Consider the following 16,654-nt stretch of genomic DNA (forward strand, 5'->3'; position numbering starts at 1 on the left):
AGCCTATGCGTTTTGGGCACCACTTTGAACTCTGCACCTGACCGGCCCTGAGCTGCTGGTGTGGTGACTTTGGGGTTGCTCTGAACCCCCAACGGTGGGCTACCTTGGACCAAGAACTGAACCCTGTAAGTGTCTTACTTACCTGGTAAAACTAACAAAAACTTACCTCCCCCAGGAACTGTGAAAATTGCACTGTGTCCACTTTTAAAGTAGCTATTTGCCAATAACTTGAAAAGTATACATGCAATTGAAATGATTCAAAGTTCCTAATGTACTTACCTGCAATACCTTTCAAACAAGATATTACATGTTAAATTTGAACCTGTGGTTCTTAAAATAAACTAAGAAAAGATATTTTTCTATAACAAAACCTATTGGCTGGATTTGTCTCTGAGTGTGTGTACCTCATTTATTGTCTATGTGTATGTACAACAAATGCTTAACACTACTCCTTGGATAAGCCTACTGCTCGACCACACTACCACAAAATAGAGCATTAGTATTATCTATTTTTACCACTATTTTACCTCTAAGGGGAACCCTTGGACTCTGTGCATGCTATTCCTTACTTTGAAATAGCACATACAGAGCCAACTTCCTACATTGGTGGATCAGCGGTGGGGTACAAGACTTTGCATTTGCTGGACTACTCAGCCAATACCTGATCACACGACAAATTCCAAAATTGTCATTAGAAATTGATTTTTGCAATTTGAAAAGTTTTCTAAATTCTTAAAAGACCTGCTAGGGCCTTGTGTTAGATCCTGTTTAGCATTTCTTTTAGAGTTTAAAAGTTTGTAAAAGTTTGAATTATATTCTAGAACCAGTTGTAGATTCTTAAAAAGTATTCCAACTTTTAGAAGCAAAATGTCTAGCACAGATGTGACAGTGGTGGAACTCGACACCACACCTTACCTCCATCTTAAGATGAGGGAGCTAAGGTCACTCTGTAAAATAAAGAAAATAACAATAGGCCCCAAACCTACCAAAATACAGCTCCAGGAGCTTCTGGCAGAGTTTGAAAAGGCCAACCCCTCTGAGGGTGGCAACTCAGAGGAAGAGGATAGTGACTTGGAGGAAAATTCCCCCCTACCAGTCCTATCTAGGGAGAACAGGGTCTCTCAAACCCTGACTCCAAAAATAATAGTCAGAGATGCTGGTTCCCTCACAGGAGAGACCAACACCTCTGAAATCACTGAGGATAACTCCAGTGAAGAGGACATCCAGTTAGCCAGGATGGCCAAAAGATTGGCTTTGGAAAGACAGATCCTAGCCATAGAGAGGGAAAGACAAGAGATGGGCCTAGGACCCATCAATGGTGGCAGCAACATAAATAGGGTCAGAGATTCTCCCGACATGTTGAAAATCCCTAAAGGGATTGTAACTAAATATGAAGATGGTGATGACATCACCAAATGGTTCACAGCTTTTGAGAGGGCTTGTGTAACCAGAAAAGTGAACAGATCTCACTGGGGTGCTCTCCTTTGGGAAATGTTCACAGGAAAGTGTAGGGATAGACTCCTCACACTCTCTGGACAAGATGCAGAATCTTATGACCTCATGAAGGGTACCCTGATTGAGGGCTTTGGATTCTCCACTGAGGAGTATAGGATTAGATTCAGGGGGGCTCAAAAATCCTCGAGCCAGACCTGGGTTGACTTTGTAGACTACTCAGTAAAAACACTAGATGGTTGGATTCAAGGCAGTGGTGTAAGTAATTACGATGGGCTGTACAATTTATTTGTGAAAGAACACCTGTTAAGTAATTGTTTCAATGATAAACTACATCAGCATCTGGTAGACCTAGGACCAATTTCTCCCCAAGAATTGGGAAAGAAGGCGGACCATTGGGTCAAGACTAGGGTGTCCAAAACTTCCACAGGGGGTGACCAAAAGAAAGGGGTCACAAAACCTCCCCAGGGGAAAGGTGGTGAGACAGCCAAAAATAAAAATAGTCAAGAGTCTTCTAAAGGCCCCCAAAAACCTGCACAGGAGGGTGGGCCCAGAGCCTCTTCACAAAACAATCCTGGGTACAAGGGTAAAAACTTTGATCCCAAAAAGGCCTGGTGTCGAAACTGTAGTCAGTCTGGACACCAAACTGGAGACAAGGCCTGTCCCAAGAAAAGTTCCACTCCAAACTCCAATCCAGGTAACACTGGAATGGCTAGTCTCCAAGTGGGATCAACAGTGTGCCCAGAGCAAATCAGGGTCCACACTGAAGCTACTCTAGTCTCTGAGGGTGGGGTGGATTTAGCCACACTAGCTGCCTGGCCCCCTAACATGCAAAAATACAGGCAGCAGCTCTTTATTAATGGGACAAGTGTAGAGGGCCTGAGGGATACAGGTGCCAGTGTCACCATGGTGACAGAGAAACTGATTTCCCCTGGCCAATACCTGACTGGAAAAACTTATACAGTCACCAATGCTGACAATCAAACTAAAGCACATCCCATGGCAATGGTAACTTTAGAATGGGGAGGGGTCAATGGCCTGAAACAGGTGGTGGTCTCCTCAAACATCCCAGTAGACTGTCTGCTTGGAAATGACCTGGAGTCCTCAGCATGGGCTGAGGTAGAGCTAAAGACCCATGCAGCCATGCTGGGTATCCCTGAACTGGTGTGTGTAAAAACAAGAGCACAATGCAAGGCACAGGGTGAAAAAGTAGAGCTGGAGTCTGGAAAAATGGCCCAGCCTACCAAGAGAAAAGGAAAGTCAGTTGGGAAACCAACTGCAACACAGTCAGAAAAAGGGAACCTCTCTTCTCAGGAAGATGTTCTGCCCTCTGAGGGAACTGAGCCTTTGGAACTTGAACCTTATCAGGTTGAGCTCTTAGGCCCAGGGGGACCCTCAAGGGAGGAGCTGTGTAAGGGACAAGAAACCTGTCCCTCTCTTGAAGGCCTTAGGCAGCAAGCTGCTGAAGAGTCCAAGGGCAAGAAAAATGGAACACATAGGGTCTATTGGGAAGATGGACTCCTGTACACTGAGGCCAGAGACCACAAACCTGGTGCCACTAGGAGAGTGGTAGTGCCTCAGTCGTTCAGAGAGTTTATTCTGACCTTAGCCCATGATATTCCCCTTGCTGGGCATTTGGGACAAACCAAGACGTGGGAGAGGTTAGTCAACCACTTCTACTGGCCCAATATGTCCCAGAAGGTTAAGGAGTTTTGCCTCTCCTGCCCCACCTGTCAATCCAGTGGTAAGACAGGTGGGCACCCAAAGGCCCCCCTCATTCCACTTCCAGTGGTGGGGGTCCCCTTTGAAAGAGTGGGTGTGGACATAGTTGGTCCACTGGAACCTCCCACAGCCTCAGGAAATATGTACATCCTAGTAGTAGTGGATCATGCTACTAGGTATCCTGAAGCTATTCCCCTTAGGTCGACTACTGCCCCTGCAGTAGCCAAGGCCCTCATTGGTATCTTTACCAGAGTGGGTTTCCCTAAGGAGGTGGTGTCTGACAGAGGTACCAACTTCATGTCAGCATACCTAAAACACATGTGGAATGAGTGTGGAGTGACTTACAAATTCACTACACCATACCATCCACAAACTAATGGCTTAGTTGAGAGATTCAACAAGACATTAAAAGGCATGATCATGGGGCTCCCAGAAAAACTCAAAAGGAGATGGGATGTCCTCTTGCCATGTCTGCTTTTCGCTTACAGAGAGGTGCCACAGAAGGGAGTAGGATTCTCACCCTTTGAACTTCTGTTTGGCCACCCTGTAAGGGGACCACTTGCTCTTGTTAAAGAAGGCTGGGAGAGACCTCTTCATGAGCCTAAACAGGACATAGTGGACTATGTACTTGGCCTTCGCTCTAGAATGGCAGAGTACATGGAAAAGGCAACCAAAAACCTTGAGGCCAGCCAACAGCTCCAGAAGTTTTGGTATGACCAAAAGGCTGCACTGGTTGAGTTCCAACCAGGACAGAAAGTCTGGGTTCTGGAGCCTGTGGCTCCCAGGGCACTCCAGGACAAATGGAGTGGCCCTTACCCAGTGCTAGAAAGGAAGAGTCAGGTCACCTACCTGGTGGACCTGGGCACAAGCAGGAGCCCCAAGAGGGTGATCCATGTGAACCGCCTTAAGCTCTTCCATGACAGGGCTGATGTGAATCTGTTGATGGTAACAGATGAGGATCAGGAGGCAGAGAGTGAACCTCTCCCTGATCTTCTGTCATCAGACCCAAAAGATGGCACAGTAGATGGAGTGATCTACTCAGACACCCTCTCTGGCCAACAGCAAGCTGATTGTAGGAGAGTCCTACAACAGTTTCCTGAACTCTTCTCCTTAACCCCTGGTCAGACACACCTGTGTACCCATGATGTGGACACAGGAGACAGCATGCCTGTCAAAAACAAAATCTTTAGACAGTCTGACCATGTTAAGGAAAGCATCAAGGTGGAAGTCCACAAGATGCTGGAATTGGGAGTAATTGAGCGCTCTGACAGCCCCTGGGCTAGCCCAGTGGTCTTAGTCCCCAAACCTCACACCAAAGATGGAAAGAAAGAGAGGAGGTTTTGTGTGGACTACAGAGGGCTCAATTCTGTCACCAAGACAGATGCTCATCCAATTCCTAGAGCTGATGAGCTCATAGATAAATTAGGTGCTGCCAAATTCCTAAGTACCTTTGACTTGACAGCAGGGTACTGGCAAATAAAAATGGCACCTGGAGCAAAAGAGAAAACAGCATTCTCCACACCTGATGGGCATTATCAGTTTACTGTTATGCCCTTTGGTTTAAAGAATGCCCCTGCCACCTTCCAAAGGTTGGTGAATCAAGTCCTTGCTGGCTTGGAGTCCTTTAGCACAGCTTATCTTGATGATATTGCTGTCTTTAGCTCCACCTGGCAGGATCACCTGGTCCACCTGAAGAAGGTTTTGAAGGCTCTGCAATCTGCAGGCCTCTCTATCAAGGCATCCAAATGCCAGATAGGGCAGGGAACTGTGGTTTACTTGGGCCACCTTGTAGGTGGAGGCCAAGTTCAGCCACTCCAACCCAAGATCCAGACTATTCTGGACTGGGTAGCTCCAAAAACCCAGACTCAAGTCAGGGCATTCCTTGGCTTGACTGGGTATTACAGGAGGTTTGTGAAGGGATATGGATCCATTGTGACAGCCCTCACTGAACTCACCTCCAAGAAAATGCCCAAGAAAGTGAACTGGACTGTGGAATGCCAACAGGCCTTTGACACCCTGAAACAAGCAATGTGCTCAGCACCAGTTCTAAAAGCTCCAGATTATTCTAAGCAGTTCATTGTGCAGACAGATGCCTCTGAACATGGGATAGGGGCAGTTTTGTCCCAAACAAATGATGATGGCCTTGACCAGCCTGTTGCTTTCATTAGCAGGAGGTTACTCCCCAGGGAGCAGCGTTGGAGTGCCATTGAGAGGGAGGCCTTTGCTGTGGTTTGGTCCCTGAAGAAGCTGAGACCATACCTCTTTGGGACTCACTTCCTAGTTCAAACTGACCACAGACCTCTCAAATGGCTGATGCAAATGAAAGGTGAAAATCCTAAACTGTTGAGGTGGTCCATCTCCCTACAGGGAATGGACTTTATAGTGGAACACAGACCTGGGACTGCCCATGCCAATGCAGATGGCCTTTCCAGGTTCTTCCACTTAGAAAATGAAGACTCTCTTGGGAAAGGTTAGTCTCATCCTCTTTCGTTTGGGGGGGGGGGTTGTGTAAGGAAATGCCTCCTTGGCATGGTTGCCCCCTGACTTTTTGCCTTTGCTGATGCTATGTTTACAATTGAAAGTGTGCTGAGGCCTGCTAACCAGGCCCCAGCACCAGTGTTCTTTCCCTAACCTGTACTTTTGTATCCACAATTGGCAGACCCTGGCATCCAGATAAGTCCCTTGTAACTGGTACTTCTAGTACCAAGGGCCCTGATGCCAAGGAAGGTCTCTAAGGGCTGCAGCATGTCTTATGCCACCCTGGAGACCTCTCACTCAGCACAGACACACTGCTTGCCAGCTTGTGTGTGCTAGTGAGGACAAAACGAGTAAGTCGACATGGCACTCCCCTCAGGGTGCCATGCCAGCCTCTCACTGCCTATGCAGTATAGGTAAGACACCCCTCTAGCAGGCCTTACAGCCCTAAGGCAGGGTGCACTATACCATAGGTGAGGGTACCAGTGCATGAGCATGGTACCCCTACAGTGTCTAAACAAAACCTTAGACATTGTAAGTGCAGGGTAGCCATAAGAGTATATGGTCTGGGAGTTTGTCAAACACGAACTCCACAGCACCATAATGGCTACACTGAAAACTGGGAAGTTTGGTATCAAACTTCTCAGCACAATAAATGCACACTGATGCCAGTGTACATTTTATTGCAAAATACACCCCAGAGGGCACCTTAGAGGTGCCCCCTGAAACTTAACCGACTATCTGTGTAGGCTGACTAGTTCCAGCAGCCTGCCACACTAGAGACATGTTGCTGGCCCCATGGGGAGAGTGCCTTTGTCACTCTGAGGCCAGTAACAAAGCCTGCACTGGGTGGAGATGCTAACACCTCCCCCAGGCAGGAGCTGTAGCACCTGGCGGTGAGCCTCAAAGGCTCACCCCTTTGTCACAGCACCGCAGGACACTCCAGCTAGTGGAGTTGCCCGCCCCCTCCGGCCCGGCCCCCACTTTTGGCGGCAAGGCCGGAGAAAATAATGAGAATAACAAGGAGGAGTCACTGGCCAGTCAGGACAGCCCCTAAGGTGTCCTGAGGTGAGGTGACTCTAACTTTTAGAAATCCTCCATCTTGCAGATGGAGGATTCCCCCAATAGGGTTAGGATTGTGACCCCCTCCCCTTGGGAGGAGGCACAAAGAGGGTGTACCCACCCTCAGGGCTAGTAGCCATTGGCTACTAACCCCCCAGACCTAAACACGCCCTTAAATTTAGTATTTAAGGGCTACCCTGAACCCTAGAAAATTAGATTCCTGCGACAACAAGAAGAAGGACTGCCCAGCTGAAAACCCCTGCAGAGGAAGACCAGAAGACGACAACTGCCTTGGCTCCAGAAACTCACCGGCCTGTCTCCTGCCTTCCAAAGAACTCTGCTCCAGCGACGCCTTCCAAAGGGACCAGCGACCTCTGAATCCTCTGAGGACTGCCCTGCTTCGACGACGACCAGAAACTCCCGAGGACAGCGGACCTGCTCCAAAAAGACTGCAACTTTGTTTCAAGGAGCAGCTTTAAAGACCCTGCAATCTCCCCGCAAGAAGCGTGAGACTTGCAACACTGCACCCGGCGACCCCGACTCGGCTGGTGGAGAACCAATACCTCAGGGAGGACCCCCGGACTACTCTACGACTGTGAGTACCAAAACCTGTCCCCCCTGAGCCCCCACAGCGCCGCCTGCAGAGGGAATCCCGAGGCTTCCCCTGACCGCGACTCTCTGAAACCTAAGTCCCGACGCCTGGAAAAGACCCTGCACCCGCAGCCCCCAGGACCTGAAGGACCGGACTTTCACTGGAGAAGTGACCCCCAGGAGTCCCTCTCCCTCGCCCAAGTGGAGGTTTCCCCGAGGAAGCCCCCCCTTGCCTGCCTGCAGCGCTGAAGAGATCCGTTGATCTCTCATAGACTAACATTGCGAACCCGACGCTTGTTTCTACACTGCACCCGGCCGCCCCCGCGCTGCTGAGGGTGAAATTTCTGTGTGGGCTTGTGTCCCCCCCGGTGCCCTACAAAACCCCCCTGGTCTGCCCTCCGAAGACGCGGGTACTTACCTGCAAGCAGACCGGAACCGGGGCACCCCCTTCTCTCCATTCTAGCCTATGCGTTTTGGGCACCACTTTGAACTCTGCACCTGACCGGCCCTGAGCTGCTGGTGTGGTGACTTTGGGGTTGCTCTGAACCCCCAACGGTGGGCTACCTTGGACCAAGAACTGAACCCTGTAAGTGTCTTACTTACCTGGTAAAACTAACAAAAACTTACCTCCCCCAGGAACTGTGAAAATTGCACTAAGTGTCCACTTTTAAAGTAGCTATTTGCCAATAACTTGAAAAGTATACATGCAATTGAAATGATTCAAAGTTCCTAATGTACTTACCTGCAATACCTTTCAAACAAGATATTACATGTTAAATTTGAACCTGTGGTTCTTAAAATAAACTAAGAAAATATATTTTTCTATAACAAAACCTATTGGCTGGATTTGTCTCGGAGTGTGTGTACCTCATTTATTGTCTATGTGTATGTACAACAAATGCTTAACACTACTCCTTGGATAAGCCTACTGCTCGACCACACTACCACAAAATAGAGCATTAGTATTATCTATTTTTACCACTATTTTACCTCTAAGGGGAACCCTTGGACTCTGTGCATGCTATTCCTTACTTTGAAATAGCACATACAGAGCCAACTTCCTACAACGTATTTCAGGAACCTCATTTCATTCAAACCCCATGGTCAAACAAAGGAATAGAGAAGAGAGACAACATTAATACGAAAGAAGGCCATTCTTCCTATTACTTTTCAAGAAAGAGGGACAGGAGGTTACTCCATGCTGATTGCGGTAAAGAAATGTCCATGGGAATTCCGAATGATTATCGACCCAAAATTCCTCAATACGTTCATTCCAATGGTTCATTTTAATATGGATACACTACAGCAGGTGATTCATCTCTTTTCAGAGGAGGATTTCCTAACCAAGTCCAATTTGCAAGATGCATATCTTCACGTAACTGATTGGCCTCTCTCACTAAAGAGTTCCAAAGTTTGCAATTGCAAATCAATATTGTCAGTCTTGGGTTCTGCCTTCAGGACTAAAAGCAGCTCACAGAGCCATCACAAATGTTTTAGCTTCTGTGTTGGGACTACCTCACATTTGAGAAGTAAGAATCTACCCTTGCCTTAACAATCTTTTGATTCATTCTCCCTCACAGAAGCAAACTAAAAGGACATCAGTGAGGTCATTCAAATCCTTCAGAGATCTGAGTTTGCAAATCAATTGGACAGAATCTCAAATTACTCTATCCCAGAGACTGGAATACATAAGCATTATTCTACGCATTCTTGGAGAACCTGTTTTTCCTATAGCCAAGGAAAATAAGGATCAGAGAGCACCCTGAGAGTCAACTGACAAAGACAAAAGCCACAGCAAGAAAATGACTGAGTACAAGGAGACATGGTAATATTATATTGGGTTTCCTTTTTATCCTCTTACTAAAGAAGGACAGGTCTCTTAGTATCTCTGTCTTTTGATCTTGTAGTATGCAAAACCTTTCCTCATGCTACAGTTAATCTCTACCTATGGCAGGTGGTGCAACATATTCGGAGTAATTGGATGCTGAGCCAGGAGAGATACAAGCATCTAATTCGTTGAGTTGATTTGAGAACACTTATCTTGGTGCATGATTCGCTCAATCTTGAAGCAGGGATCAATGTGCTCCTATCCTAATCCAGTGATCTTAACCACAGATGCCAGGAGCCTGGAATGGGGGTCTTTTTTAGGTTGCCAGACAATTCAGGGACTCTTGATGGGTGGAGAGGAAGCCGGGTCCTCCACGAGGTAGGTGCTAATGACTGAAGGCAATCTAGTTTATTTCCAACCATCTGAGGGGAAAGGATTTACTGATACGTATAGACAATATGGCAGCTGTAAGAAATATGGTTATTAGTTGAGACGTTAAGTACTTACCTTAAGAGACAATCACAGTCTTTGTCAGAGTGAACCACAAAAGTGGCTACATACACCTGACCTCAACCCCAGGTATTTATGGCACAAAGCAGACAGGCAATGTGTAAAGTACTTATGCAGTACTAAAACAGTAATAAAGTTATAATGCAAAACAATAAAAATCCCAAACCAAATTAGAAAAATTGAGTAAAATATGTAAAACAAAATAACACTAACATTACAAAAATCCAAAAAGGGAAACCTTAGATACAATTTTTTTAAGTTTCAAATAGAAATAGTGCAAATAACTATAAAGTGCCAATGATAGTCAATGCTTGTGGTAGAACAAGACCAAGATGCAATTTGACACTGAAGACGAAGGAGTGAGGCTCGGATACAATAACTAGATTTGTCCTGGTGAAAGCTTTTACCTTCTGACTTTAGTCCTTTAAGTCCCAATCCACTATAGGAGTATACTTCTAAAGCCACTCAGGAGCTCAGGGAAGGCACTTAAGAGCCTCATAGGGTTGCAGGCAGAGGCCAGAAGGAGAGCACAGCTCAGGTCCAGTTGCCAATGGTCAGCTTGGCATTTTCACGAAAAGTCATGTCATAGCTTGTTATATCCCTGTAGCTTTAACATGAGGTCAGCCTTATGACCCTTGGAGTTCACTTCTTTATCCTGGGTACAAGAGGAAGAGCAAATCCAGTCTTCTAGGCCCTTCTCAGGTCTCAGACAGCAGGTTCAGTCCTCTTCTGATCTTCTACAAGTCCAAGAGTGTTCTCAAGTGGGTCCCCGGAGATACCACATATGTGCCGACATGAGCTAGTGGGTGGGACTGACCCCTGGGGATGCCCTACCAATGGGGTGAATGGTCCCAGAGCTAACATTACCCACTTTGGGCATTCTCAAGATGGCTGAAGTCTTCAACCACACTAACCTTAGGCTCTGAGGGCTGGCAGTGTGTGTGGGGAATGCATTATGGTAATCATAGTGTCCTCTCACAGCTAACATCAAATTCCAGTTTGAGGCAGCCCCTGCACCCACAACAACCTTAGAGACAGAATTAAGGTAGAACAAACATGGGTTTTCAGCAACCAGACATGTGAAACTCAAGAACTGTTTTGGCATCCTGCCTTTCCCTTTGAAGTGCTCCCCAAATGTTATATGAAAAACCCCTCAGCAGATCTGTCAAGCAGGATGTGACATTTAAACAGAACTTGACATCTTAATGTCACAAAGGATCCTCCCAGCCCTTCCTGCATATTCGGTCAGGTTCAGGTGAGTCATCTCTGCCCATTCAGGTCAGCCTGATGTTTCCTCTTGGGAGCAAGACTACACTTCATTCACACCTATTCATATACTATTTATTGGGTGGCCGAAGTGGGACAGCAAACTGCAGATTTTGCTTTCAGGCACTTCCGGCACGGAAAACGTAACTTTCTAAAAGTTACTTTCCTTCAATATTTGGGAACAACTGACATCACCATTCAATTGGATTCTTAATAGCTAATAAAAATCTGTCTCAAATTATTTTTCTAGCTACATGCATTCCCACAATACAGTATTAGTATTTAATATTGCATGCAAGTGTTTTCCTGTGGAACAGCCAATCTTGCTGCAGGGAAATAGCTTTGAGGTATTAGTCACAGTAAGGACATAGTTAGCATTAAACTGTTACATGTTCTTCTTTTAAATTCCACACACCCTGCCTTATGTGTAGTAAACCGTACTTAGGGATGACATAAATATTTAAAAGGAAGGTTTAAGCTTATCAAAAGAGGTCATTTTTACAGGCCACATTTGCAGTTTAATTTTGCACAGTTGTGCTACGCATGGCAGGCCTGCAGTCATGTTTGCCTTGTCAAAGCAGTTTGTAGCACAATGAGTGCTGCAGCCTGCTGGTGACTTTTAACTGACAGACCCTGGTTACAGTTTGGGTACTATAAAATACGGACTTATAGGTAAATTAATTATGCCAAATAGGGCTATGCCAATTTCATAATGTAGAGAGGAGGAGCACAAGCACTTTACTACTGGTTAGCAGGGACAAAGTGTGCAGAGTTCTAAAGCCAGGAAAAGTAGGTCCAGCAAAAAGGCAAACAAATTCAGGGTGACCCTTCAGAAAGGGCAAATTTCCAGCAGTAGCAAAGAATACTAAAATTACCAGTTTGGCACATGATCCCGAGCTCCCTACCTATTAACTCACAAGACAGGTTCTCAGGACTTTATTTGTATTCCCTTTTTCTTTTAGTTGATATGCCCGAGGAGGAGTGTTATACTTTTCTGCAACTCATCGAAACTCTGAACTCATGGAGTTAGCAATGGGAGTGAATGCATTTACCAATTAATGGCTAAGTGGCCTTCTTTAGCCCTTCCCACTCATTCCTTTGATTCTGAGTAATGACAATATTCCAGAGGGAGTCAGCGGAAATATTTATAAAGCTCCAGGCAAGAAGGTCTTGGTTTCCTATCCTTCTGGTTCTAGCCATGAGTCAGGAATGGATCATTCTTTTGTCTCTGCCTCTCACCCTCTTCTGTCTTTTGCCGCCCTAGGCTGTCTGAAGGTATCAAGATGGAGGTTGAGAGAGAGAGAGGGTTTATTGAGTAACAGAGTTTGCCAGAGGACAGTCTTCAATTTCTTCAAGTTGGCTTCACCATGAATTTCTCTTTATCCACTCTTAAATTGCAATGGTTTTTTACTAGAGTAGTTCCCCCAGAATGGCCTTCGTTCAAATGGGCCACTGATTACAAAGCATTACAGGAGATTCAAACTATTAAGGCATATGATTAAATTCCCTTACCATCTCAGGAATTTACATATGTTTTTAACAGTTCTTGTTCTTTTGTACTCTTGAAGAAGTTTTCTGAAAAATGTCTTACGGCCAGGGTGTTTTGTCTAGTAGCCCAAACTGTACTGCAGTAACACTGTTGGAAGCTGTGTGCCCTTGTGTGTCGCCATCCCTTTTTTAAAAGTTTTGATGATCGTATTACTCTGTCTTTAAGTCCAAAATTTCTGCCTAAAGTAAATACAGCCTTCCACAAAAATCAGGAAAGAATTCCTCCTTCCTTGGAAGCAAGCACATCCTCAGATGTGGATCCTTTAATTAATCTCCTGGATATTGTGAGAGCTGCAGAAAGGTATGAAAAGAGAGCAGAAGACTTGGGGAGATCAGAAAGGTTGTTTATAAATTTTGGCCCTGCCAAAAGATCTGAGAACCCATTTAACTCAATTTCGGGTAGATGAATAAAGTCAGTCATTTCTTCACCATATCAAGATTTTGGTAATGACCTCTCCACGTGCAGTTACAGTTCATCCCAACTAGGGGGATGACAGCTTCTTGAGCAGAATGGGTTGTGAATCTATGGAAGATATCTGCAGAGCTGATACCTGGGCTTCCAATTAAACATTAATTTTGCATTATAAGCTTAAAGTACCTTAGGCTTCTGAGTTACTTTTTTGGGTCAGGAATTCTTGTGAAAACAATGTCTGCATAAGCAAAAGTTCCATCTTGGTTTCTTTCTATTTTCTGTGCTAACTGGAATAAGGTTTTGCATTTTCCTTTTGCTTATCACACCTGTTGGCAGTAGGCATGAAGGTTGGCTGTCTGTGTTCTGCACTTTGATTTTAATGTATTCTTTTTATTTCTATCAACTACTGATAAAGGCATACTGAGTGATCAAAAGTGTAAATGAGACACAATTAGTCACTGAATTAAGTAGTGGGATGAGGAAGGAAGACTTGGAGTAATGAAGAATACTCCAGGTAACATTTTAGACTACAAATACATTTCTAAGAGGGTTTTGAATAACTTAATCACTTTCATTTACAGAGACAAAAATGAAGCATTTGAAAAGCATATGTTCTGCATGCATGAGTTGATTGCAAAGATATGTTTTTACATGGATATTTTTTTATCTGGTTTAATATTTCCACATAAACTATACAGTCATCAAACCAGTGCATCAGACAAGTTTCTGTGTAGTGAAAGGTAAATAAACACTGGCAAAGTCAAAGGGTGTGACGTGTGTGTGTTGTGAGGATCAGGTATGGACTTTTGTAACTACTGGGCAATCAATGTACTATCTATCCAGGTTTGTGCCTCACATTTACAGATATGTCTAATGGTATAATCTTATAAACATACTGTTGGAAAGGCAATGGATTATATCTTTAAAATGTTGCACACAACACTTTTCATTCAAACGTTTTAAATTACCCTCTATCAATACCATTATCAATGTAATTGAAACATGTTAACTTACCCATTATCAATACCATTCAGCCCAAGTTTCTTGCCCATGTCTCCAACCATCACACCTGGCATGGAAAGAAGTGTTTTGGGATCTCTGATCTATGAACAACAAAAAACAATTTAAGATTAAGTGTGGGCAAAATAATTGCAAAAGTTGCCAATTACACATACCAGTTAATTCAAATTACTTTTCATGTATACTTGTGTCATTTTACGTTTTTATCACTAAATACAAGCAACTGAAGAATTAAGGCCCGATGAAGATCTTGGGGAAATCGAATACTCCATAACAAACGTGACAGATACTCCGTCCGCCGTATTACGATTGCTATAGGATATAATGGAATTTTAATACGGCAGACGGGATATCTATCACGTTTGTGACGGAGTAAGTCCGTCCGTCAAGATCGTAATCAGGCTCTAGGTCTCCAGAAAGTATATGAAAGATAAAAAAAAATCTATTCACACAATAATCTTTACTGTATTTCACAGAGTTACAACAGAATTCACAGAGTTACAATAGAATTCAATAATGTGTGCAACTCAAAATATTCAAACCACTGATACACCACTGGCCAGATTTACGTATATAAACAGGACTTCGCTACAACTTGAGGAAGACTTCTGCCTGATTGGAAGATGTCACATTTTCAGTACCCATCTGGATGGCCACAGAGCAGACAGGGGCTCCTTGGCAGAATACTAATAGCTGAACTTGTTTGCCAACGAGGTCCTGGGGTTCACACTACTCTTGCTTTGAAAAATGGGGCAAGTACAACTCTTTTCCACATTTACTTCTTAGGAGAGCGAGGATGAGCAGTCTAAGGTGTCTCATGAAGGTAGCGTGAGGTACAACTTGGGGGCAATGGAGTCAGTTACTGTGAGATTTGCAAGCAATGTCATTGGTTTAGGACAAGGCTAAATTCCCACCTGTCACATTCTGTGTGTGTCTCTATTATGCCCAAGTGATGGGGAGAGTATTGTTGGTTAGACAGCACCACTTTCTGCTGTTCTATGGTTACATTAAAGGCATCTGAGTTGTTGCATGGTGTAGCCTAGGTAATTATCTGCGTGGTCAGTGTCTTGTGAGCCTGTGCACAGCATGGCACGGTCCAGCAACATGACTCAGGAGAGAGGGGCAAAATACAACACAGCAGTCTTCTTAACACCACTGCCTCCATTCGACACAAAGAAACAGAATAATGGCGCTAGATAGGCCACGTGGATTGAAACATTTGGAGACTTTATTGATGTTCTAGAAGAAGAGGATGATAGGAAAATCATCAAGTATCTCAAGAAGCTGGTTGGGGATGGGGTCAAGGGCGTGTTTGACAATAGCTCTCTCTGAAGGGTCGCCCTAAACCTTTTGCCTTTCTCCTCCTCTTTTCTTTTTCTGACCTAGTTTCTGCTGGTTTTAGGACTCTGAGCAATTCACCACTCCTAACTAGTGCTGAAGTGCATGTGCTCTCTGTCTAAAACATGGTATGACTGGTACATACCTAATTGGCATATTTAGTTTACTTAATCGCCCCTAGTAAAGTGCACTACATGTGCCCAATTAAATGCTACTAGTGGCCCTGCAGCACTGATTGTGCCACTCACTTATTGAGCACTTTAAAATACATCTCAGGACGGCCAAAGCTGAGCCCGTGTGAGCAGTTTACACTGCCATGTCGACTTGGCATTTGAAACCTCTTGCCAAACCTTAAACTCCCATTTTATTACAAATGTGACCCCTAAGGTAGTCCTTACATAACCCACAGGACAGGGTGCCAGATAAATAAAAGGTAGGACACAAATTTTTAAGTTTTAGATGTCCTGGTAATGAAAAATTCCCAAAGTCGTTTTTCTCTACTGTGAGGCCTATCCCTCTCATAGGTTGCACTTTTAACACTGGGGATTCCTTATTATTACATTTAATAAGCTGTAATTCCTAATTGAGAGGGGCAAGGCACCAGGCTGGATCTAAAGACGGGGTCATCGATAATGGAAAGATGCTGGACGAAGGCACAGTGAAATTGATGATGAAGGTGGGAAAAGTCAAGGTTTCACACCGAGGAGGCTGTCATCAATGGATTGCTGCTTGACATCAGGGCCAGTGAAGATTTCTACCATTGGACTTGGACGTTTTTTTCTGGTGCTCAGATTTCCTCAGTGGGGCAAGATTATGGGCTGTAGATGAAGAGGGCTCCAGGAGGCCAGATACCATTGTCGGGAGGTTCGCCCTGAACTGGATTTGCTGTGGAGAAGAACCGTGGATCGGCTTGCAGGCAGGTCCGGTCCCCTGAAGAAATTTGCAGAAAAGTTTCAAAGTCCCAACCTTTAGGTAGGGTTAGGTAGGAAGAGAACACTCTGCCACCAATCCAGGGGTCCAGGACCTGGAGTCAGGACTCACTACAACAAAGGTCAGCAGACAGGGTCCAGAGCAGGGCCAATAGAAACTGGTCTGCCAGGCAGTAGAAGGCAGAGTACCTCTGGAAGCTTGTTGTGTACCTGTAGCTCATACAGCATGACAGCCAACTGATCCTTGGAGTCATTTGTGGGGACCTGGGTTCAAGTCCAGTCTCTCTTTAGGTCCAGGAGTGTTCTAAGGAGAGGTCTGTGGGGTCTACTTTTATGTCCAGAGCCAGCCTGTAGTTAAGGCATCAGCCTTTATCCAACCCCTAAACCACTTCTGGTCAGTTCCTCTAACCCCACTGGGTTTGGTGCAAGCCTGACTAGAGAGACAATGAGGAATCAGACCTAAGTGTAAGCTTCATCTGCCAATGACAAGGTAGGCTTCAT

General features: G+C 44.9%; 1 protein-coding gene across 1 annotated transcript in view; it reads right to left on the bottom strand.

Annotated features, from left to right (window-relative positions):
• Window positions 1-16,654, bottom strand: part of ACOX3 (acyl-CoA oxidase 3, pristanoyl) — a 496,146-nt gene that overhangs the window by 361,751 nt on the left and 117,741 nt on the right. Inside the window, exon 7 of the mRNA XM_069203423.1 lies at window positions 13,881-13,969. Coding sequence (XP_069059524.1) covers window positions 13,881-13,969 — 89 coding nt within the window. The remainder of the gene's footprint in view (window positions 1-13,880; window positions 13,970-16,654) is intronic.

This window comes from Pleurodeles waltl, chromosome 1_2, assembly GCF_031143425.1.
Source record: "Pleurodeles waltl isolate 20211129_DDA chromosome 1_2, aPleWal1.hap1.20221129, whole genome shotgun sequence".
Lineage (NCBI taxonomy): Eukaryota > Metazoa > Chordata > Amphibia > Caudata > Salamandridae > Pleurodeles > Pleurodeles waltl.